Source organism: Leucoraja erinacea, chromosome 23 (assembly GCF_028641065.1).
Source record: "Leucoraja erinacea ecotype New England chromosome 23, Leri_hhj_1, whole genome shotgun sequence".
Lineage (NCBI taxonomy): Eukaryota > Metazoa > Chordata > Chondrichthyes > Rajiformes > Rajidae > Leucoraja > Leucoraja erinaceus.
In genome coordinates this window covers 10208066-10231542 of record NC_073399.1, presented here as the reverse complement: position 1 = coordinate 10231542, position 23477 = coordinate 10208066, and the positions used below count along the sequence as shown (strand labels likewise).

Here is a 23477-nt window from a genome sequence, read left to right as displayed (position 1 = left end):
TTGTAACATACCTGACGATTTATGTTTTCATAATATTTTGGCATTATCTAGTGGCATAATAAGAACACTGACCTTAGTCTTGCACATTTCAGAGTCAAATTGCTTCAGACAAATATCTCTTTGGAGCAAACAATAATCTTGATCTTACCATGGGATTTAATATCATCGCTATTTATTTAACTAGATAACTAGATCAAAAATTAAAAAGACTCCTGAAGTTGACTTTCTTATGGTTCGCCGCAGGTTCCTTTTGACAAAAGGACGTTGACTTGAAACGTTGTCTCTGTCTCTGTTTCCGCAGATGCTGCCTGACCCAAGTGTTGCAACATCTTCTGTTTTTGTTTCAGATTTCCTTCTCTTGTTTCTGTCTTTGTTTCAGATTTCCTGCATCTGCATTTTTCCTTTTCTTTTTGTTCCTTTGGAAAAGCTTTGTCGTATTAATGGAAATCACGAGATAGAATTATCAGCTTCCTGGCACAGACAGATGAATGCGGATACTTTGTACCGCAGAAGATCGGCTGTTGATGGCCCCTTTCCAATTGATAGTTCGTCCCTGGAGGATCAGCAGGATTCCCGATCAAAATTGTTGATTGATTATAGCAAATCATACTGTCTTACAGCTTTCAACTAGAATTCAATGCCCTGTAGCACAGCCTAGAATTTAATCATGACTTTTTAATCTCTGCCATCTATCTTTTATTTAATACAATACACTATAAGCATACTGTTGGTCAGATAGGACTTTGGTCAAGTTGTTGCTGACATATCCTCTGGAGAATGAGGAAGTCTTTTCTGCAGCCATTTTGCTGAAAGCCACTTACTGGATTCCTGGAAATCCCAGAAAAAGAGTTTTGTCCATTTAAGTTAATGGTTGTGCTTGCAAAAAAAACAACAATTCCAACTTTTGATTTACTCTTGCATCTTTGCTGACTAGATATTACACAACTTCCTTCATATGAACAGAGATTCAAGGACAGTTTCTTCCCAGTTATTATCAGGCAACTGAGCCATCTCTCACCAACTAGAGAGCAGCCCTGACCGACTATCTATCTCATTGGAGACCCCTGCACTTTCTTTAATTGGACTTTACTGGATTTTATCTTCCACTAAATGATATTCTGTTTATCCTGTATCTGTACACTGTGGATGACTTACTTGTATTCATGTATAGTCTAGCATTTACACAGGTTCCAATTGGCCTTTGCCACAAAAGAGATTTGTAAACTATTCGGATAGAATTAAATAAGTGAAAAGAATGAAAAAATGGGAACATAAAAATTAAAAAGTTAATATTAAATTCAAGACACGATATTAACAAAAGCAATAAAACCCAGGGTATGCAAACAGTCACCACATAGAGGACACTGACAAAGTTACAAGGTACCCCTGTGCCAGGTCCCCCTATGTATTCTCCTCCACTCCCATCCTCACGGATGACCCCCCACGCTGGGTCCTCCATTGTTCCTTCCCCCGGCAGTGACTTCCTCACTCCCATGTTGTCCGTCCTCATCCGTTGGTTGGCGCCATCATCGACCATCGCACCGACCGCTCCATCAGTCGATCTCAGACGTCCATATTTCAAAAGGAAGTTTGATACGCACTTAACATCAAAGAGTTGACAGCAGAGAATCCCAATGGAGCCTCTGGCTGCCAGTCAGTCTAACTCTGCCCATTATGCCACAGGGCAATGTAATATCTCATGTTTTCCATTAATCTGATGTTCTCCATTCCAATATAATACCGGCCATTAAAGGAATATGGTAGTTTCTTACGAATGGTGTCCTTCGTGTCAAATTTATACTCCTGCAATAAGTAACATCTTGGTGCAATTGAAAATTTAAAACCACCTTATGAACCGTTTTTCTTCCAGCACGGTGTGGCTAGGATATTATCGCAAATTGTGCAATTGCAGACAAACTCGAGATCTTCAATCTGCTCTGAAATCAGCTCTTCTTTCAATTGTTCTGACATATCTCTCAGTGATCACTATCACCAGATAATTATTCAGTTTAACGGCGAGTGGTACTGAAGGAGGGTGCAGATGCTCTTCTTTTTAAATTACGTCGGGAAATTAGACATCTCCCCAGTGCATGAAAGTCGTGTTGCGTGGAAAATATTCAACTTATTGAAATGTTTTTCCTTTGGTTCACGCAGAGATTGAACCTTTTGCTTTTGTCTTTTACCAACAATCCTGGCCAAACTTGAGAACCAACTAACTACGTCACCACAGGCCGTGGAATTTGGCGTTTATGACACTTACCTCAGAATGAAACTTCTCCACCAAAGGCTAACCCCTCATCAATCTCCTCTGAATCCCCTCTGGTGCAGTGACATGTTTAAAATTGCAGCACTTTCTCAGATTGCTGCCAAACTTGAGAACTCGATGGGTTGTTAGATTCCTGATTAGTACAGGTTTCCGGGGTTACGGGCAGAAGGCAGGAGAATGGTGTTGAGAGGGAAAGGTAGATTAGTCATGATCGAAAGGGAGGGTGGACGATGGGCCGAATGGCCTAATTCTGCTCCGATAACTTATGAACTCACAGTAAAGGTTACTTTGATAAAGTAACTACATTTCAAAACAGACTGCAAACTGCTTCGGGACGGCAGAGGTCGGAAAAAGTAGTATATTAATGCAAGAATTGTTTCCAAATTAATATATAAAAATGGATAGATTTCAAGTAAGTTTCACATTCATTCCCCATTTCTACGTTCACATTTTTGAAACATGGCCTGAACAAGCAACTCATAGTTTGGGTGTTTCATCTTTCGAGTCGAGTTGAGTTTATTGTCATGTTCACAAGACTGTTGAAGCACAGATACAATGGAAATCTTGCTTGTAGCAACATCACCAGCATATACACTCAGACAAGTACATTCAAACTAATTATACATAACATTTCAAAGAGATAGAAGACAGTGCACAGTGGGGCAGCGCGGTGGCGCAGCGGTAGAGTTTCTGCCTTACCGTGCCAGAGACCACACTCGAAATATACACAGGTTAGTAGGTTCATTGGCTTTGGTTAAATTGTCCCTGGTGAATAGGAAAGTGCTAATGTACGGGGTGATTGCTGGTCGCGTGGACTTGGTGGGCCAAAGCGCCTGTTTCCGCACTGTATCTCTGAAGTCTTAAGTCAAAAAATAAGATATTTGAGCCAATTCCAAGATTCAGTGCCAGAGGCATTAATCAGAGAACTCTCCACTCAATAAGAAAAGAACTACACTGAGTTACTCTTGCATCTTTGAATGAAAAGCTAAGAACTAAAGTTGATTGCGACCGCAGGGAGCAGGACATTTCCCTTGGTTGCAGAGGAAGAGCTAAAGATCTCATACCGTATTCTGCTTCAAGGTTGTCTTGTGAAAATGACCACTTGGGCAGAGTCTGTGAAGTGTCCCCACGTATGACATAATATCACAATGTAAATTGCTGCTTGCAGGCTAAAATCCTGGGAAAGGAAATGAAGGGTGTATTATTTCCGGAGCGTTGTAAGGAGAAGAATATTGGAAATTAATGAAGAGAATCAAAGCCTTTGATATTACCAGATTTGAAATTGTGGTCGCAGCTTCTGATAATTTAAATTTTTTTTTTATTGATTCTGGATTTAAGAAATAGTCCGTATAATTTTCATGTTGCAAAAGGTGTTTAGTTCTTTATCTTGATTATTTTTCAGCTGGTGGTTCAAACCCCTTCTCCCCTGGATATCTAAGCACCAGCAGTAGTGCGAGCAGCACCCTGGGAAGCCCTGACAATGATGAGTACATCCTTTCATTCGAAACCATAGATAAAATGCGAAGAGTCAGCTCCTACAGCTCCTTAAACTCCTTGATAGGTAAGGCTTCAAAACTCTGACAGGAATTGCTCTTCAACATTATTCATTCTTTCAGCAGCTGAGTGGATTCTGAATACCTGATGTATTTATAGCCAGAAATGCTATGCCAGGATTAATGTCAGGAGGGCAGTTTATCAAATTTAACTAACACTCTCTCAATAGCCTGCAGGTGCTATCGCAATGTTTAAGAAACATTTAGTTAGGTACAAGGATAGGACGGGCTTAGCGGGATATGGGCCAAATGCAGGCAGGTGGGACAAGTGTTGATGGGGCATGTTAGTCGGTGTGCACTAGTTGGGCCAAATGGCCTGTTTCCATGCTGTATGTCTCCGACTCTTTATTGTAGTAATCCTTACGCATACCCTGAAAGGAAGGTATTTGATTTTGGAAGAGGGGTATATTACTTCCTGACCATTGTAGGGAAAAGAATACTGGAAGTCAAGAAAGAGAATCTCTTTAATGTGACTCGAATGTAACTAGTGTTGTGCCTCAGGGTTCGGTGCTGGGCCCGTTACAGTGTGACATCTATATCAATTATCTGGATGAGAACATGCATGGCAAGTTGAGCAAGTTTGCTGATGATACAAAAGTGGGTGGTTTTGCAGATAGTGGAGATGGTTGTGAAAAATTGCAGCAGGATCTTGATTGATTGGCCAGGCAGGCTGAGGAATGGTTGATGGAATTTAATACAGAGAAATGTGAGGCGTTGCATTTTGGGATGTCTAACATGGGCTTGACCTACACGGTGAATGGTAGAACTCTGGGGAGTGTTGTCGAGCAGAGCGCAGGTGCATGGTTCTTTGAAGGTGGAGTCGCAGGTGGATAGGGTGGTCGAAAAGGCTTTTGTTGGCACATTGGCCTTCATCAGTAAGAGTATTGAGTATAGAATTGGGTGGTCATGTTGCAGTTGTATAAGACATTGGTGAGGCCACATTTAGAGTGTTGTGTTCAGTTCTGGGCACCATGTTATAGGAAAGATGTTGTGAAGCTGGAAAGGGTACAGAAAAGATGTTGCCAGGGCTGGAGGGTCAGAGTAGGGGAATTGAGGACCAGAGGACATAAGTTTAAGGTAAAGGGGAAAAGATTTAATAGGAATCTGAGGGGTACCTTTTCACACAGAGGGTGGTGGGTGTATGGAACAAGCTGCCACAGGAGATAGTTCAGGCTGGGACTATCCCAACATGTAAAAAACAGTTAGACATGTATATGGATAGGAGAGGTTTAGAGGAATATGGACCAAACGCGTGCAGGTGGAACTAGTGTACCTGGGACATGTTGGCCGGTGTAGGCGTTGGTCCAAAGGCCCTGTTTCCAACCTGTATCATTCTATGACAATAAATCACAGCCTTTAATATTCCCAGATTTGAAATTATGTTCATAGCTTCTGATAATTTGTTTTCCTGCTGGTTGATTCTGGATTCAAGAAATAGTGCGTGTACACTTCAGAGGGTTCCGACCCGAAACGTCACCCATCCTTTTTTCTCCAGCGATGCTGCCTGACCCGCTGAGTTACTCCAGCACTTTATGTCTATCTTCAGTATAAACCAGCATTTGCAGTTCCTTCCTATCCAGTATTTGATTTGTTCTAATTGAAGTAAACCTAATTGCAGCACGTTCCACCAGCTTTCCATGGTATGTTGATTTTTCCAATGGTAAACTGTTGGAGTAGCAAGCAACACAATAGCTTTCCCTTTTCCTGTGAAGTATTATTCATATCCATGTGATTTATATTTCATGCGCGTTGTTGTATATCAAATGGGGTCTCTCGTGTATCCAAGCAGGCTCAGAAAGAGGGAAACTTACCTGGGAGACATGCAGGTGGGAATATGTTCATCTTCCTCAAAATAAAGGCTCCAGTATTACAGACTTCCTCAGCAGATTTCCTCACTTTAACTTATACCCAATGGCTTTCATTCTTTTATCCTGCATCCAGCTTCTTTATTCATTGCTCCCATCATGACATCTAGCAGAATATTTTAATAGCCTACTTGAGGGCCTTCTTTACCCGACTTAACTTCAGTAATAATGACTCGGGTAAAGAAAGCCCTCGAGCAGGCGATGAAACTGTTGCACATGGGGGGCACAGTGGCACAGCTGCCTCACAGTTCCAGAGGCCCGGGTTCGATCCTAAAATCGGGGCTGTTTGCTCATTCTCCCCGTGACCCCGTGGGGTTTCTCCGGGTGCGCCTATTCCCTGTGTGCAGGCTAGAACTAGTGTAGGGGTGATCTTTGCTCAGTGGGCAGCAAGGCTTGTTTTTCCACGCAGTATCTCCAAACTAAACTGACTTAAACAAATTTGCCTGGATCTCCTATTGAGCCAGGCAAATACTTGTTGCACGACCTATTCGTAATCATTACATAGCACACTGTGCTTAAGAAAAGTATTATTATACTGGAGATGTGAAGGATCAAATAGATCAGTCGTCTGCTATGGCCAGGGTGACTGACTGCATCCTCACAGCAATTGACATCCATCCCCCTTGGTAGGATAGGATGCCAGGGAACTCTATTGAGGGAGGGCTCAGGCACAGTAGCAGTGGCATCAACACGCATTTATATAATACCTTTGACATAGAAGAAACATCCAATGCCAATGGATGTCTGGAACTTTCTCAGAGTTTAGTTTAGAGATACAGTGCGGAAACAGGCCAATCGGCCCACTGAGTCCGCACCGACCAACGGTCTCTGCATATTAACACTATCCTACACACACTAGGGACAATTTTACACTTATACCAAGCCAATTAGCCTACAAACCTGTACGTCTTTGGAGTGTGGGAGGAAACCGAAGATCTCAGAGAAAACCCACGCAGGTCATGGGGGATAAAGTACAAACTCCGTACAGACAAGCACCCGTAGTCAGGATTGAACCTAGATCTCTGGCGCCGTAAAGGCAGTAGCCATGCCAGCCTTATTTAAGTTTATTAAAAGCCTTCTTGAAAAATACAGAATTTGTTAGTGGGGAGTTTTCTTTTACATTTTGATCCCAGCTGCTTCTGTGACACTGCACAGTTTATTTTCAACCGACTTAATCTCTCTTTCATCAACCAAGAAATTGATATTGATTAGTTTTAAAAAATTAGAACAGCTGCAAAAGCTTTCGCCTACAATGTCTCTGTCAAACACGATGCCAAATGAAACTAGTCCCTTCTGCCTGCAAAGTTAGACTTCAGAGATAGGGAGCAAAACAGGCCCTTTGGCCCATCGAGTTTCTGTCAACCAGTGATCACCCCGTGCACTAGCTCCATCCTACACACTAGGGGCAATTTACAATTTTACCAAAGCCAACTAAGCTACAAGCCTGTACAGATTTGGTGTTGGAGGAAACAGGAGAAATCAGTCAGCACCCGTAGTCAGGATCGAACCCGGGTCTCTGGTGCTGTAAGGCAGCAACTTTTCCATTGCGCCACCGTGCAGCCAGATCCAAATCATCCATTTCCCTCCATTCCCTGCACATTCACGTGCCGCTTATACTTAAGTGCCACGGTCATATCTGCATCCACCATCACCCCTAGAGGCAGGTTCCAGGCATCTACCACGCCATGTGTGATAAAAAAACTTGCCCCGCATGTCGCCTTTAAACTTTCCTCTTCTGTTCCCGCTTCAAATCCTCCACATCTTTCCTGTATTGGGGCAACCAAAACTTTACTTCACATAATACTCCGAATGTGACCGAAAACCAATGTTTTATACTCCTGACTCTTATACTCAGTGCCCTGACCGACGATGGCAAGCATACGGAATGCCTTCTTTACCACCCTATCTATTTCTGTTGCCATTTTCAGGGAGCTTTGGATTTGGAGTAGAATTTGAATCTGCAGTTTTCTGACTCATTAACATGAGTGCTCCCAGAAGTGTTGAGCTAAGACCTAACAGTTTATCTTATGCTTCTCTTTATGGGGGAGAGCCATCTGTCTCACCCACTGTTGCCGAAAATATGACGTGGAAATGGGCCTGCAGTAATCAGTCTGCTCTTTATTTAATATTTGCATTTGTCATTATTTACAGTTGTGAATAGTAACGATTGCATTCGAAAATTAGAACATAGAAATGTACAGGACAGAAACAGTCCACAATGTCTGTACCAAACATAATATAGAGAGAGTTAGATTTAGCTCTTCGGGCTAAGGGAATCAAGGGATATGGGGGAAAAGCCAGAATGGGGGAACTGATTTTGGATGATCAGCTATGATCATTGAATGGCGCTCGCTGCTGGCTCGAAGGGCAGAATGGCCTACTCCTGCACCTGTTTTCTATGTTAATATAAATTAATCTTATCTGCCTGTACATGATCCATATTTCTCCAGTCCCTGCACATCCATGTGTATCTGAAAGCCTCTTGAACACCACTATCGTATCTGCCTCCACCACCACTGAGGCAGCGCGTTCCACGCACCCACTGTGCAATAAAGAAACCTGTCCCACACATCTCCGTTAAACTATGACCCTTTCACTTTAAACCCATGCCCTCCAGTCTGACATTTACACTCTGGGGAAAAGGTTTTGACTGCCGACGCTCTCTATACCCCTCCTAATTTTATAGACTTCTGTCAAGTCTCCCCTCAACCTCCAACACTCAGAAAACAAGAGAAAACATTTCACAAGAGATTTGTGCTTTAGGGGTGACTTTTTCCACACAAAGGGTAGTGGGTGTATGGCACAAGCTGCCAGAGGAGGTAGTTGAGGCTGGGACTATCCCAACGTTTGAGAAACAGACAGGTGCATGGACAGGACAGGTTTGGAGGGATATGGACCAAACGAGGCAGGACTAGTGTAGCTGAGACATGTTGTGGGCAAGTTGGGCTGAATGGCCTGTTTCCACACTGTATCACTCTATGACTCTATTCTGAGTTGTTCAGTAACTTTTCCAACTCTGTTCTCTGATGTCACCAGTTCTCTGTTTAATGAAAATATGTTTGAAGCAGAGATGCAGAATAACAGAAGGATGTGAATATTTATGATTCTGTGCATCTTCTTTTTTTTAAATGACGGTGATGTAATCTTGGATTGCAGAGATAATACAGGATACTCCATTTTGCTGGTCTGTTTCCTGGATGTTATACTGATGAACATTCTCTGAAATATGCAGGAAGGATGCCTGAATATTCAGGAAATGAAAGATTATTTATCTGCCAATTGTTGGCATTAAGATAGGGAAAATAGCCAAATATTCTCCTCCTCTCAGGCTCTAGAACCACATTAAGCTATTCATTAATAAACTCATTGCCCCTTACCTTTAAAAAAAAAAATGGTCTGAAGGTAAAAAGATGAATTTAGATAAACACAGCAAAACTATAGTTTAGTTTAGTTTATTGTCACGTGTACCGAGGTACAGTGAAAAGCTTTTATTGCTTGCTAACTAGTCATCGGAAAGTCTGAGACTGTAGTTTGGAGATACGGCGTGGAAACAAGCCCTTCGGCCCACTTTAACATCCACTCCCAACACACTAGCGGCAATTTACAGAAGCCAATCATTCTACAAACCTGCATGTCTTTGCAATGTGAGGGAACCCATGTGGTCACAGGGAGAACACACGAACCCTGCACAGACAGCACCCGTGGTCGGGATCAACAAGGGTCTCTAACGCTGTTAGTCTATACTAAAATGCCAGAGCAAATCCGATTAACTGAAAATAATAGAGGCTACAAACTGGATGTATAATTGATATTGAGCTCAAAGTAGTCAAAGATTAGCACACTCCAGAGATTCAAGCACGTAATCCAGCCGGTGCTTGGGGAACGTGAGGTATTGTTAGCCATGCCATAAGGTAAAACATTAAATCAAGGATCCACAAGAGACTGCAGGTGCTGAAATATTGAGTAAAAGACACTGCCAGAGGAAATCAGTGGATCGGGTAGCATCTGCCAGAGGCAAAAGGACAGTTGAAGTTTTGGGTCGAGGCCACGTATCAGTCCTGTTGACTTTCTCCAGCAGCTTTTTTTTTTGTTCCATTTTCCAATATCTGCTGTCTAATGTATCTCCTTGGACAATTCCTAACCCATTATTCTCACTATCAATCTGAATGATACAATGGAGACACAAGGAGCTGCAGTTGCTGGCTTACAAAAGAAAGAAGCAGAGTGATGAAGTAACTCAGTGGGTCAGACAGCTTCTCTGGAGAACAGGGATAGGTGATGTTTCGGGTCGGGACGCTTCTTCAGACTCAATGAGTAACGTTCCAGGTCGGGACCTTCTTCAGACAATGTACTTGCTTCACAGGAGTAAACATGAGGGATATACAAGTGAGTGGTGGAATATTGCGTTGCGGGAGCAGGGGTCTGCACTTGGTCTACTAAGCGATAAAGATGAAGTGGACGAGGAAGATTCTTTTCATCTAACCTCCTTGACTTTTGAGAAGGGGTTTGTGAAAATATGCAAGACAAGCTGTTTTGAGAGTTGCAAAAAAAACATTTGGTTAAACTATAAAATAAACTCACAGCCTTTTGGAATTCAGGGTAAACCTTCAAAATGGCTGTGAATTTGACAGAAGGATGACTGCTCAGGGGCATTGTGTGGGGTGGATAAGAAATGCTGAATGGGGTAATTTAGGTCGGCTTAATGTGTTTCTAAATTATAATAAATTGCTGTTTCTAATGGTGGATCACAAATGGATGACACAGCTGTCTTCAGCCCTTTCATCAATGACCATCAGAGATGACAATGTTAATTGTGCAGTGTTCAATTCTATTTGCAACTGTTCAAGTAATGAAGCAGTCCAGCTGGGTTGCTGTAGCACTTGGGGAAATGTTATGCTCGGTGTGAAAGGGGCAAAAACCATTCGTGCCACAGAAGACAAGGACCATTGGGATTACCATCTATGAAATTTCCTTCTCTGGTAGAGCATGCAAAGAGTCGCCACGTTGATTTGTCCCACCCTGATCATTCCTCCTCTCTGCTCTCATCTGACAGAAAGTGAGCAGCATGGTGCGCAGCGGTAGAGTTACCGTCGTACAGCGCCGGAGAACCGGGTTTTATCCTGACTACGGGTGCTGTCCGTACTGCGTTTGTACATTCTCCCCGTGACCGCGTGGGTTATCCCCGGGTGATGCAGCCTGGCCTGCTGAATGACTCCAGCACTTTGTATTTTCCTTTGTAAACCAGCATCTACAGGTCCTTGTTTCCAACAGCAATTTCATGCTGGTTTCATATTTGGTCAAACCGCAGACCTTTGAAGGAGGCCATTCAGCCCATCGTGCCTGTGACCAACTCCCGCACTATCATGGATATTTTTTACTTGTGCTTTTTTTTTTTTTTTTGCATTAATGTCTTGTTTTTGCAGTTTTTTTTTCCTTTTGTACTATCTTGTATAATTTATGTTTTGTGTGTTGCCAAAATCTACGTGCTTATGATGCTGCTGCAAGCAAGTTTTTCATTGCACCTTATGGTCAATGGCATTTTTATTTGTCACAGTGAAATTTGTTTCTTACAAAGTTTCTTACAAAGTTTCTTACAGTCCAGTAGAGTATCGCCATACCTTAGCACATCCCCGATTAGCAAAGTGTAGGGAAATAGTCTACGAATGCCGCATGCAAAAGGCGTCATGATTTGGCGCCATTTTCAAAGTCCAGTCTGAGAGGTGCCCGTTCCAGGCAAGCCCCAGGCTGCTGTGGGCCTCCAGCCGTCGCCTTCCCTTGGACATGTGGATCGACCAGCGAACCAACGTCCTTTCCTCGTCCGTCCATCTCTGTTCCCCGGGTGGAGGGGGGGCACCTCTCGCAGCTGACCTTGAGGGCACAGTAGGCCGAAGCCAGGTCCCTCTCCTACCGGCCTTGCTCCTCGCCCGTCGCCCACATATCACCGTGCTTGTGCACATGGCAATAAACTTGGATTGACTTGAACTCACTGATAACGCTTTCCATTGATGTAGGTTATGCTTCATTATCATGTTTAGCTGGTGGTGCAGGCTTTACACAGGTTCTGCTGGGATGAATTTATTTCACAGATGGTGGTGAATCTGGAATTCATTGCAACAGAAGGCTTTGGCGCCAAGTCAGTGGATATGTTTGGCAGAGTTTGATAGATTCTTGATTAGTATGAGTGTCGGGGATTATGGGGAGAAGGCAAGAGAATGGGGTTGAGAGGGTAAGATAGATCAGCCAGGATTGAATGGCAGAATAGATTTGATGGGCCGAATGGCCTAATTCTGCTCCTATAACTTATGAACATTCCCTGACATCAGTACTTTAATTCTGAATTTTGCTTTCTCAGTTCCAAGTTCTCTGGTCATTTCACATCAGTGAATCTGGCAGTAGTTGGATTCAAAAGTTTCTAGTCTTGTCACCTGGCCCTTCCAGAGATCGTCTTCCAGCGACATTGATCTTGCTGTCTTTCTAGATTAGAAAGCTTCTGAGCTTTCAAAGGGACGCAGTGCTGACGAATGATTTTTCTTTGACTTCTGCAACCTCCTTCATCTCTTGCCAGGAATTTGCATTGCCACCTTCTGTTGAAATCTTGTCAGAACCAACTTCTGCCGAGTTAAAGGTATTATTTTCAATGTGAGCCATGCCAATTTGTCAGGTTAATTATTTGACAAGGAGAACCATACTGCGACAGTGGAGTGGCCCAGAAGAATATAGAAAGATCAGCAAGTTTTAACGGTGAAGAGGCTTTTCTATCATGAATTTAAGCCATGCGGATGGTGGTGTGACACCTTTGGTAGAGATATTACATCTCAGTAACAAGCAACTTCAGTTCAATCCTGACCTCTGTCAGAGTGGAGTTTGCATGTTCTCCTTGTGGCCATGTTGGTTTCATATCAGTGCTCCTGTTTCCTCCTACCTCCTAAAACATGCAGGTTGGTAATCAGAGGAGTTGAGGCCTAAGGCAGATCAGCCATGATTGTATTGTAGGGTAATGGGCCTGTCCCACTTACGTGACTTTTTCGGCAACTGCCGGCACCCGTCATAGGCCGTTGCAGGTCGCCGAAAATGTTCAACATGTTGAAAATTTCCGCCGACCTGCAACGGCCTTTGACGGGTGCCAGCAGTTGCCGAAAAAACTGTGTAAGTGGGACAGGCCCATTAAGCACAAAAGGGCAGAGAGTCTGTTCCCGCTCCCATTTCCTAATGATCTTGTAGAAAAGAAGGAAAGTAATTGGGTTTTTAATTGCAGAGAAACTGGGCGAAGAATTGCTAGACAAAGGCAATATCTCATTGCGACAAAAGGAACTGCAGATGCTGGTTCACCAAAAAAAAAACACACCAAGTGCTGGAGTAACTCAGATTGTCAGGCAGCTTCTCAAGCAAGCGTGAATTGGCGACGTTTTGAGTCGGGAGCCTTCATCAGATTCATACCATCATTGGATGAGGCTGGTGATAAACCACTGATGTAGCCATCAAGTTGATCAGTTCATGGAGCGGTTAGCGAGAAAACAAATAATGACAAAACTGAATTGCAGATCGGAGTGGTCAAAAATGACCAGCCAATCAGGCTATGTAGACAAATGTGCTGGAGAAACTCAGCGGGTGCAGCAGCATCTATGGAGCGAAGGAAATAGGCAACATTTCGGTCCAAATCATTGCAGCATCTGCAGAATTTTCCAGCATCTGCAGTTCCTTCTTAATCAGGCTATGTAAGTGGAAGAAGGAAATCAGTATCAGTATTGTGTATGGATGGGGGATTTCTGATGAAGTGATCATTTAGATGTGGTTCTTTACAGTAGCAGTGAAGCAAGTTGATATCAACTGTTTCAGGGAGGCATGGTGGTGGCTCAGTGGTAGAGTTGCTGCCTTACAGCACCATCGACCCAGTTTTAATCCTGACTACGGGCGCTGTCTGTACAGAGTTTTTACGTTCTCCCAGTGACCTGCATGGGTTTTTTGTACCAGGATCTCTGGTTTCCTCCCACACTCCAAAGATGTACTGGTTTGTTGGTTAATTGGCTTTGGTAAGATTGAATTGTCCCTAGTGTGTGTAGGATGGTGTTAGTGATTGGCGTGGACTCGGTGGGCCGGAGAGCCTGTTCTCTAAACAAAAAAAACGAAGCAGTTGGACTGAACAGAAGATTTGCTGGGTTTTATTCAGGGTTGTCTTTTGTTTTGTCGAGAGCGGAGAGATAGAAATCCGGCAAGAATTGTATATTGGAACTGCAAAGCACACCTGCAGTTCCCTGCTGATCCCGTGTGTTCATTTGTGAAGCTCTGCTCTGCTCGCATCAGGTTGAATCTCCAAGACCACACCTGGAAACCACAGTGGGACGGACACCTTGGGTGCAGATTGGTGTCATGCCACTGATACCAGACTGCGAAAAGCTGCATTCGTCGACATGGGAGTGTGGTTTACAAGGGCACAGCATTAAGCTGCCTTGTGCCTTTATTATGTAAACATGCAGCATTATCAAACAGAGATCTTTCATTTTTACATTATGTAACTTTTAAATATTCAGTTGCCGCACCATGGGAAACCTAAAAACTGCATAATTCATCATTTTGACAATCTTTCACACTTAACAAGCCAACCGTCATGTAAATAAGACGCCTTTGCTAAATATTCATATGCAGGGCTGTAAGCTGCTTTCTCCCTGCTCAGTACAATAATGAACCTAATTGCTTTCCCTGAGACAAAAGTTGATACATTATGATAATGGCTGTGATTGAGTGACGGCTGGTTGAATATGGATTAGTATTTCAGAGATTCTGCTGGGTGCTGCATTACTCTGTGCCCGTTGATTTTTCTGTGACATTGCAGAGCGAGCAGTTGTATAACTGCCACTCATTTCCCAGCCTTCTTTTTTGCAATATGCTAAAATCTACTGCATTCGGCAGCTTTGAACTCGTCTCAGAAGTTGCAGGATCCAAATTAAATTCACAGGGACCCACTGACATCCCGTTGATGGCCATAAGGTGTTGCAGTAACTGTACATTCTCCCTGTGACTGCGTGGGTTTTCCCCGGTTTCCTCCCACACTCCACAGACCTACAGGTTTGTAGGTTTTGCAGTTTGTGTGCTGGTGTGTGCAGTTTTGGTCCCCTAATTTGAGGAAGGACATTCTTGCTATTGAGGGAGTGCAGCGTAGGTTTACAAGGTTAATTCCCGGGATGGCGGGACTGTCATATGCTGAGAGAATGGAGCAGCTGGGCTTGTACACTCTGGAGTTTAGAAGGATGAGAGGGTATCTCATTGAAACATATAAGATTATTAAGAGTTTGGAGACGCTACAGGCAGGAAACATGTTCCCGATGTTGCGGGAGTCCAGATCCAGGGGCCACAGTTTAAAAATAAGGGGTAAGCCATTTAGAATGGAGATGAGGAAACACTTTTTCACACAGAGAGTTGTGTGGCTGTGGAATTCTCTGCCTCAGAGGGCAATGGAGGGCGGTTCTCTGGATACTTTCAAGAGAGAGTTAGATAGGGCTCTTAATGATAGTGGAGTCAGGGGATATGGGGAGAAGCCAGTGGTACTGATTGGGGATGATCAGCCATGATCACATTGAATGGCGGTGCTTGCTTGTAGGGCCTAATGGCTTCTCCTGTCTATTGTCTATTAATTGGCTTCAGTAAAATTGTAATTTGTCCCTATTGTGTAGGATAGTGCAAGTGTACGAGGATCTCTTATTGGCGCGTACTTGGTGAGCCGAAGAGCCTGTTTCCGCGCTGTATCTCAAGTCTAAAGTCTAGCGTAAGCTCAGCGGGCCAGGCAGCACCTGTGGAGAAAAAGGATGGGTGGCGTTTTTAGCCGCGACCCTTCTTCAGATTCTTTTCCATGGCATCGATGAGTGAATGGGGCCCTGGAGTTATTAAAGAGTTGAAGAGCATGTGAGGTGTCTTGGACATCGGTGGGAAGGGATTGAACAATGGGGGGAGATAGGATATAATCAAGGTATGTGGAGATGGGTTCAGTGGGGAGGAGCAGGCAGAAGCAATGGATTTGCCAGGGCAGCTCTGTTTGTGGATGACAGGAGATAGTAGAAGCAGGCCGTGTGGGGTTGGGGAACGATGAGGTTGGAGGCTGCGGAGGGCAAATCACCAGAGGCGATGAAATCAGACATAGTCTGGGAGATAATGGCCTGGTGCTCATCTGTGAGGTCATGGCTGAGGGGTAGGTATGAGAAGGTGGCGTCTGGCTTCATGATAAAGGACAACTCGTCAGACTACAAACAGCAACTTCCTTGTTTGGGTTTGATGATAATGTCAGCATAAAACTAGTGTACGGGATAGATACAAAACGCTGGAATAACTCAGCAGGTCAGGCAGCATCTCTGGAGAAAATGAATTGGTAATGTTTAGGGTTGGAACCCTTCTTTAGACAGTAGTGTTGGTCTGATTAGATGCACCCTTCAGTAGAAACGCAGAACTACAGATACTGTTTAATACACAAAAGGACACAAGATGCCGGAGTGTGAGTCAGGCAACATCTCTGGAGAACATGGATAGGTGATGTTTCAGGTCGAATCCCTTCTGTAGACACATCCTTCACACTATGTTTCTATCTCACGTCTTTAAGAAGACACAGCAGTGCAAATGGTAGAGCTTTTGCCTCACGGCACCAGAGACCCAGGTTCAATCCTGACCTCGGGTGCTGTCTGTGTGCACGTTCTCCCTCTGACCACATGGATTCCCTCCACTCCTCCCAAAGACCTGCGGGCTTGGAGGTGAATTGGTTTCTGTAAATTGCCCCGAGCGCGTGGGAAATGGGTGTAATATTGGGAGAACGTAGCATTGATGTGAACGGGTTATCGATGGTTGGTGTGAACTCAGTGGGCTGAAGGGACTATTTCCATGCTGCATCAATCAAAAAAAACCCCATTACTTCTACAGAAGTTTTAATTGATGGTAAAGCTCCAGGTAGGGTGGAGAGCATTGCAAATCATGTTAAAGATGGGCATATCTATAAAGTACCACTACATAATTAATATTAAAAAGATGCTAAATTTTTAACTTGTAGTTATAAATAATAACAAATCACAAATCATCTAATATACACAGATATCAACTCGTTTTAACCTTGTATTTCTTTGTGAAGAAAATGTAATCATCTATGTGGTTACAATGGGCACTAACTTGGCTGCCTGCCCAGCAGTCTGACATTTTCACATCCACAGGCTTATAAATTTGACTGCAAAAACGTTCTGATTAATAGCGAAATCTTCAGATTTTCCCCTAAATCTTTTGCTGGAAAAATCCTCACCATGGACTATTCAAACAGATCATCTCTTCACTGCCATGTTTAGATGGATCTGTTTAAATGCTTACCTCTTTGGTTTACTGAGCTTTACTTTGTGACTATTAATTGACGAGCTCCTACTGAGTATATTTTAGTTTAGTTGAGAGATGCAGGCCCTTCGGCCCAACGGGACCATGCCGACCAGCGATGCCGATCAGCGTACACACTGACATTATCCTACACACTAGGGACAATTTACAGAAATCAATTAACCTGCAAACCTGTATGTCTTTGGAGTGTGAGCGGAAACCGGAGTACCCGGGGAAAACCCACACTGTCACAGGCAGAAGGTACAAACTCCAAACAGACAGCACCCGTAGTCAGGATCAAACCCGGGTCTCTGGCGCTGTCAGGCTGCAACTCTACCGCTGCGCCACCGTGCCGTACTGGATCCATGATTTAATCTCATTTCCAGACTTTGTCACTATAAGATGGTTGTCCCTTCTACTCATCAGATGTCATTATCTGGTGCCTTGACAGTGGGTGGCTTACAAATGCCCTGTGACCATGGAAGTTCAAAATGCATTGAATTAAGTGCTGGGAGACAAGAAAGTAGAAGCCACTTGATCCCTCAAGTCTGCCCTGCCATTCAGTATGATCCTTGCTGATCTATGCTGGGCTCAACTCATCTACTGTGCCAGTTGGCCATAACCCTCAAATCAATAGAGTCATGCAGTGTGGAACAGGCCCTTTGGCCCTACATGCCTGCACCAGCCAACATGCCCCATCTACACTAGTCCCACCTGCCTGCGTTTGGCCCATATTCCTCTAAACCTGTCCTATCCATGTGCCTGTCTAAATGATTTTTAATTGTTGTGATAGTACCTGCCTCAAGTAACTCCTCCGACAGCTCGCTCCATACACCTGTCAGCCTTTGTGTAAAACAAAAGTTACCCCTCGGGTTCCAATTAAACCTTCCCCCCCTCACCTTAAACCCATGTCCTCGTGTTCTCAATTCCCCGACTCTGGACAAAATACTCTGTGCATTTACCCAACGTATTTAGTTAAGTCAAGTAAAGTCAATTTTATTTCTATAGCACATTTAAAAACAACTCCCGTTGACCAAAGTGCTTTACATTAGTGCGGGTACTAACGTGCTACAAACAGTGGTACATAGATCAACAATACATACATAAATACATACATACAGCACTCCCTCAGAGGACCTCAAGAAAGGCTTGATAGTAGAAATAAGTTTTAAGTCTAGACTTAAAAGAGTTGATGGAGGGGGCAGTTCTGATGGAAAGAGGGATGCTGTTCCATAGTCTAGTCCCTGGTGGCCCTCTAATCGATGCAGCTCTCTTTACTTACTCTAGAAAAACCAAGTATATTTTGGAACACTGATATATCATAACTCTACATCAAGTACAATATTTGTACTTTCACCAGCACCCTTGTGTTGTTCTGGAAATTCTCTGCAGAATTTCCATGGTCTTGACATCCTTCTTAAAATAAAACAAGCATTTTAGTTGGAGTCTATAAGAAATGAACAAGTAATTAAGTGCCCTTGCTTTTGTGTTCTATGCCGTTCACGATAAAACTAATGATTTTATATGCTTTTTAACAGCTTCAAATACTGATGCGCACACACTTCCCGGTCTCTGTCCATACAACTCTCTATTTATTGAATACTGATTCTCCTAATTCTTTTACGCATACCTAGAGCTGCGAGTGTCACCACCTTATGCATCTAATCCATTTTGCCAGTCGATCCGCTCTCTGCCCTTTTAAACTCTGCTGCTGTTTCTGCCAGTGAAAATGTTAAAATTGTCCCCTTTTACCAGTCATCGATACATTCAAGGATAAGCAGTAGTTCTAACGTTGCTATCTGAGGGTCGTTATGCTTTTTCCCCCATCTGAAAGCAAACCATTCACCAACACCCTTGGTGTGTTTAGCGAATATCCATGTTACGGATGCCACCTTCATCCTATACACACCATAGCAATATTGAAAGCACACAAAAAGTTTGTGATTTGCTGCCCAGGTGCCTGTAAACAATTGTCCTTTTACATGGAAGAGGATGCTGCAGTTTCAATATAAAGTACGATCCACACTCTGTGACAGTGAATCGTACCCCCTCTTCACCTTCAACTCACTGGCTGGTACTGTTAAAACCATTTCACTTGCATCCCAAGCAATCTCTTGGCAATATGCACCAAATTATTTTTTCCTCTGATTCTTAGTCTCTCAGGTAAATATTTGATTTGGTCACCTTGGTGTCAAGTGTGGACAAACTTATTTATATTTGAGTTTTAATATCTATTCCCAAATGGTTGTTTATTGTGGTGTCATTTAAAAACATTTGACTCTGCAGCAGTCTACTGCTAAATTCTACACAGCACCAGATTTGTTACAGCTTCATTATCAATTGTTTGCCTATTGAATTATTTATATATAACCTGCAGCATCAAAATAATTATGTGTTCTTGGAGCTGCGAGTGATGTATTAGGTCAGAATCTATGTTGTTACTGGGTTAGGGGAGAATTGGCTCCAAGCACTCAACTAATGAGTTCCATAAAGGTACTGGCGGTCTTTGTAACATTAATTACTCCATTGGTAATGTTTGTCAGAAATTCGGGAGAAATTGGTGACATTTTAAAAAGTACAGCTTTTTAAAACCATAGTTTTGCTGAGATGTGCATTCGAGAATAAAGTTATGTGTTGGCAAATCAAGTTTTAGCTGCTAAACTAAGACAAAATTAATTGGCAATTAAGGAGAAATATTTGAGGGGTGCTCAATTCATTCTCTATTGTTTAGAGTCAGTTGTACGTCACAGCACAGGGCCCTTCAGCCCATCATGGCCATGCCAACCATTTATCCTATCTACACTGGTCCCATTTCCCCTTTTTAGGCTTTCCCTTGCCTATTTAACTCTCTGTCTAAATGCCTCTTAAAAATAGTGAATGGATTTGATTCCACCGCCTCGTCTGGTCGTAATGTTAGATTTCAGCACTCGGTGTCCAAGTTTCTGAAGAAGGGTCTCAACCCAAAACGCCATTCATTCCTTCTCTCCAGAGTTGCTGCCTGTCCCGCTGAGTTACTCCAGCATTTTGTGTCTAGCTTAGATTTAAAACAGCATCTGCAGTTCTTTCCTACACTCTTTAAGTTTCTTTCCTTTTACCTTAAATCTATGCCCTTTTGCCTTTGATACCATTACCGTGGGTCAGGTCCTCTGGTGAACATGGGTAGGAGACGTATTGGGTCGAGAGACCCGAAACATCACCAATTCCTTCCCTCCATAGATGCTGCCTCACCCGCTGTGTTTCTCCAGCATTTTGTGCTTACCTTGGATTTTACCAGCATCTGCAGTTCTTTGTTAAACACTGTTTTCTGTTTTGCACTGATACGTTGATGATTTAATGTCTTGTAATGTATTACTCTCTCAAACGGGTGAAAACAGTGACCATTTTCTCTTTCCAAGGGGTGTCATTTAACAGTGTCTACACTCAGATCTGGCGCGTTCTCCTACACCTTGCCGCAGATCCGTTCCCAGAAGTGTCCGACCTCGCGATGAAGGTGCTCAACAACACAGCGTACAAGGTAATAGTGGATTGTAATGGCATTGAGATCAAGTACCGTGACTACAAAGTGTCAGAGTCGAATCCCGGTTAGTGCCTCATCTTTAAAGCACGAAGTTATGGGTTCCAGCTGAATTTCCAAGCACATAACCCGGGCTGATATTTAAGTCAAGAGTCAAGATTGTGTTATTGTTGTATGTCCTGCAACGGAACGGAAACTCTTATTTGCAGCAGCAGCAGCATAACAGGTTTGTTTGTAAACATAGTATTCAATGGATAAAGCAAACAAAAAAAGTTCAATTAAAAAAAAAACCAAAAGAGCAATTAAAAACCAAGAGAGTTCTTAAACAATGCCCAAATTCTCTAGGTCAATAGCGAGGAAATGCTGCTCATCCTTAAGGTGAGATATTCAATGCTCATCCTCTGCCTGTTCTCTTGGTTCAGGTCAATGTGAAAGGATATTATGACATTATTTTAAAATTGGGCTCTCAGCTTTACGTACATAATACATGATTACAAGCAAACCATTTACAGTGTATAGATACATGATAAACGTTATTCCCTTATCATGTATCTGTACACTGTAAATGGCTTGATTGTAATCATGTATTGTCTTTCTGCTGACGGAATAGCACGCAGCAAAAGCTTTTCGCTGTACCTCGGTACACGTGACAATAACCAAATCTGGACTGAACTGATAATCGTCTGCCCTTCAGAGTACAAAGTTCCTTAATCTAATCTGCAGTTTAGGATTCGGAAGCTTGTTTCTCGTTCATATGAACAGGTGACTAAGTGGCCGATGTAGTCAATCAGTCTCTCAAGCCTGCTCTGCCATTTGCCATAGAGGGAGTGCAGAGACAGTTCACCAGACTGATTCCTGGGATGTCAGGACTGTCTTATGAAGAAAGAATGGATAGACTTGGTTTATACTCTCTAGAATTTAGAAGATTGAGAGGGGATCTTATAGAAACTTACAGAATTCTTAAGGGGTTGGACAGGCTAGATGCAGGAAGATTGTTCCCGATGTTAGGGAAGTCCAGGACAAGGGGTCACAGCTTAAGGATAAAGGGGAAATCCTTTAAAACCGAGATGAGAAGAACTTTTTTCACGCAGAGAGTGGTGAATCTCTGGAACTCTCTGCCACAGAGGGTAGTTGAGGCCAGTTCATTGGCTATATTTAAGAGGGAGTTAGATGTGGCCCTTGTGGCTAAGGGGATCAGGGGGTATGGAGAGAAGGCAGGTACGGGATACTGAGTCAGCCATGATCATATTGAATGGCGGTGCAGGCTCGAAGGGCCGAATGGCCTACTTGCACCTAATTTCTATGTTTCTATGTTAACAAGATTGTGGCTTATCTAATTGTGACCTCAGCTCTTCAAACCCATTTACACCCTCTTATGCTTACCCCACTTGAAACTTAAACATTCAAATAATCTGCTATCACTGCCCTTAATGGGAGAGAATTCCATATATTCCAAAATGAAACAGTTGGCCTCGTCTCTTTTATAATTTACCAGGACTCGAGGGCCTGAGCTATAGGGAGAGGTTGGGCAGGCTAGAACTTTATTCCTTGGAGTGCAGATGGCTGAGGAGTGATCTAACCGAGATCTTGCAGAGGTGTATACATAGGTTCAAGGCACAGTCTTTTACCCAGAGTAAGTAGGCAAATCAATAATCAGAGGACATAGGATTAAGGTGAGCGGGAAAAGATTTAATAGGAACCTGAGGAGCAATTATTTTTACACAGAGGGTGATGGGTATATGGAATGAGCTAACAAAATAGTTGAGGCAGATAAAATAACATAATTTAAAGGCAATTTGGGCAGGTACATGGATAGGAAAAATGTAGAGGGATATGGGTCAAATACGGGCAGGTGGGACTAGAGTAGATGGGGTATTTTGGTCGGCAGAGACAAGTTGAGCCGAAGGGCTTGTTTCCATGCTGTATGTATATTCTGACTGTATATGGGCAACCCCTTAATTTTAAACTGTGATCTCCTATTCTAGATTTTCCCACAAAAGGAAATATTTTCTCCCGTTGCACCTTGTCAAGACTTCTCAGGGTCTTGTATTTGAATCCAGTCGCATTGTAGCCGAGTTTAGTTTTTAGTTTATTTATTTTGCAGATACAGCATGGAAAAAGGCCCTTCGGCCCACAGAGTCCCGGTCGACCAAAGATCCCTGCCCATTAATGTTATCCTACACACACTAGGGACAATTTACATTTATACTAAGCCACTTAACCTACAAACCTGTACGCCTTTGGAGTGTGCTGGGAAGCCGAAGATCTCGCAGGTCACGGGGAGAACAAGCTAACTCCATACAGACAAGCACCCATGGTCAGGATCGAACACGGGTCTCTGGCGCTGTGAGGCAGCAACTCTACCACTGCGCCACCGTGCCGCCCAGCTTGTTCAACCATTCCTCATTAAGATAGCCCACCTATTCCGTTTCTGAGATCTGGCTTCTGAGCTCTACCAAAAGGTGCAGCTTTTCCTTTGCTCATGCATTTCCACTTTAATATGTACATGTTTACATATCCATTACAATTTTAATTGCTCCTACAACTATGCTTGCAAGATGCTGACAGTTTTTATGACTCATCAGTCATGGCAGTACTAATTATCTCATGCTCGAAAAGGTTACATGAAAGCACACAACTATTCTTAAAGCAGATGATCCCACCACCATCTGTTCTGTTCGTTGGGGCATTCCAGCAACTATTGTTACATGATTTGTCCCTCTTTTAGCAGATCCAATGAAATGAATTTTGGGCGAAGAGCGCAAGATCTTTCAACGTTTATTTACAAAAATATGAGATGTGCATGGATGACGAAAGAGGTGCCAGAGTCATAGAGTCAAAGATAGATGGCATGGCAGTATAGTTAGTAGAATGTTTCCCTCTGGTAATCCTGACCTCTGGGGCTGTGTGGAGTTTGCATGCTCTCCTTGTGACTGCATGGGCTT

The 23477-nt window shown here is 43.2% G+C and overlaps 1 protein-coding gene across 1 annotated transcript in view; it reads left to right on the top strand.

The window, feature by feature from the left end:
- rptor (regulatory associated protein of MTOR, complex 1) overlaps window positions 1-23477 on the top strand; it is a 292378-nt gene that overhangs the window by 189959 nt on the left and 78942 nt on the right. Inside the window, exons 20-21 of the mRNA XM_055653834.1 lie at window positions 3669-3827; window positions 20414-20532. Coding sequence (XP_055509809.1) covers window positions 3669-3827; window positions 20414-20532 — 278 coding nt within the window. The remainder of the gene's footprint in view (window positions 1-3668; window positions 3828-20413; window positions 20533-23477) is intronic.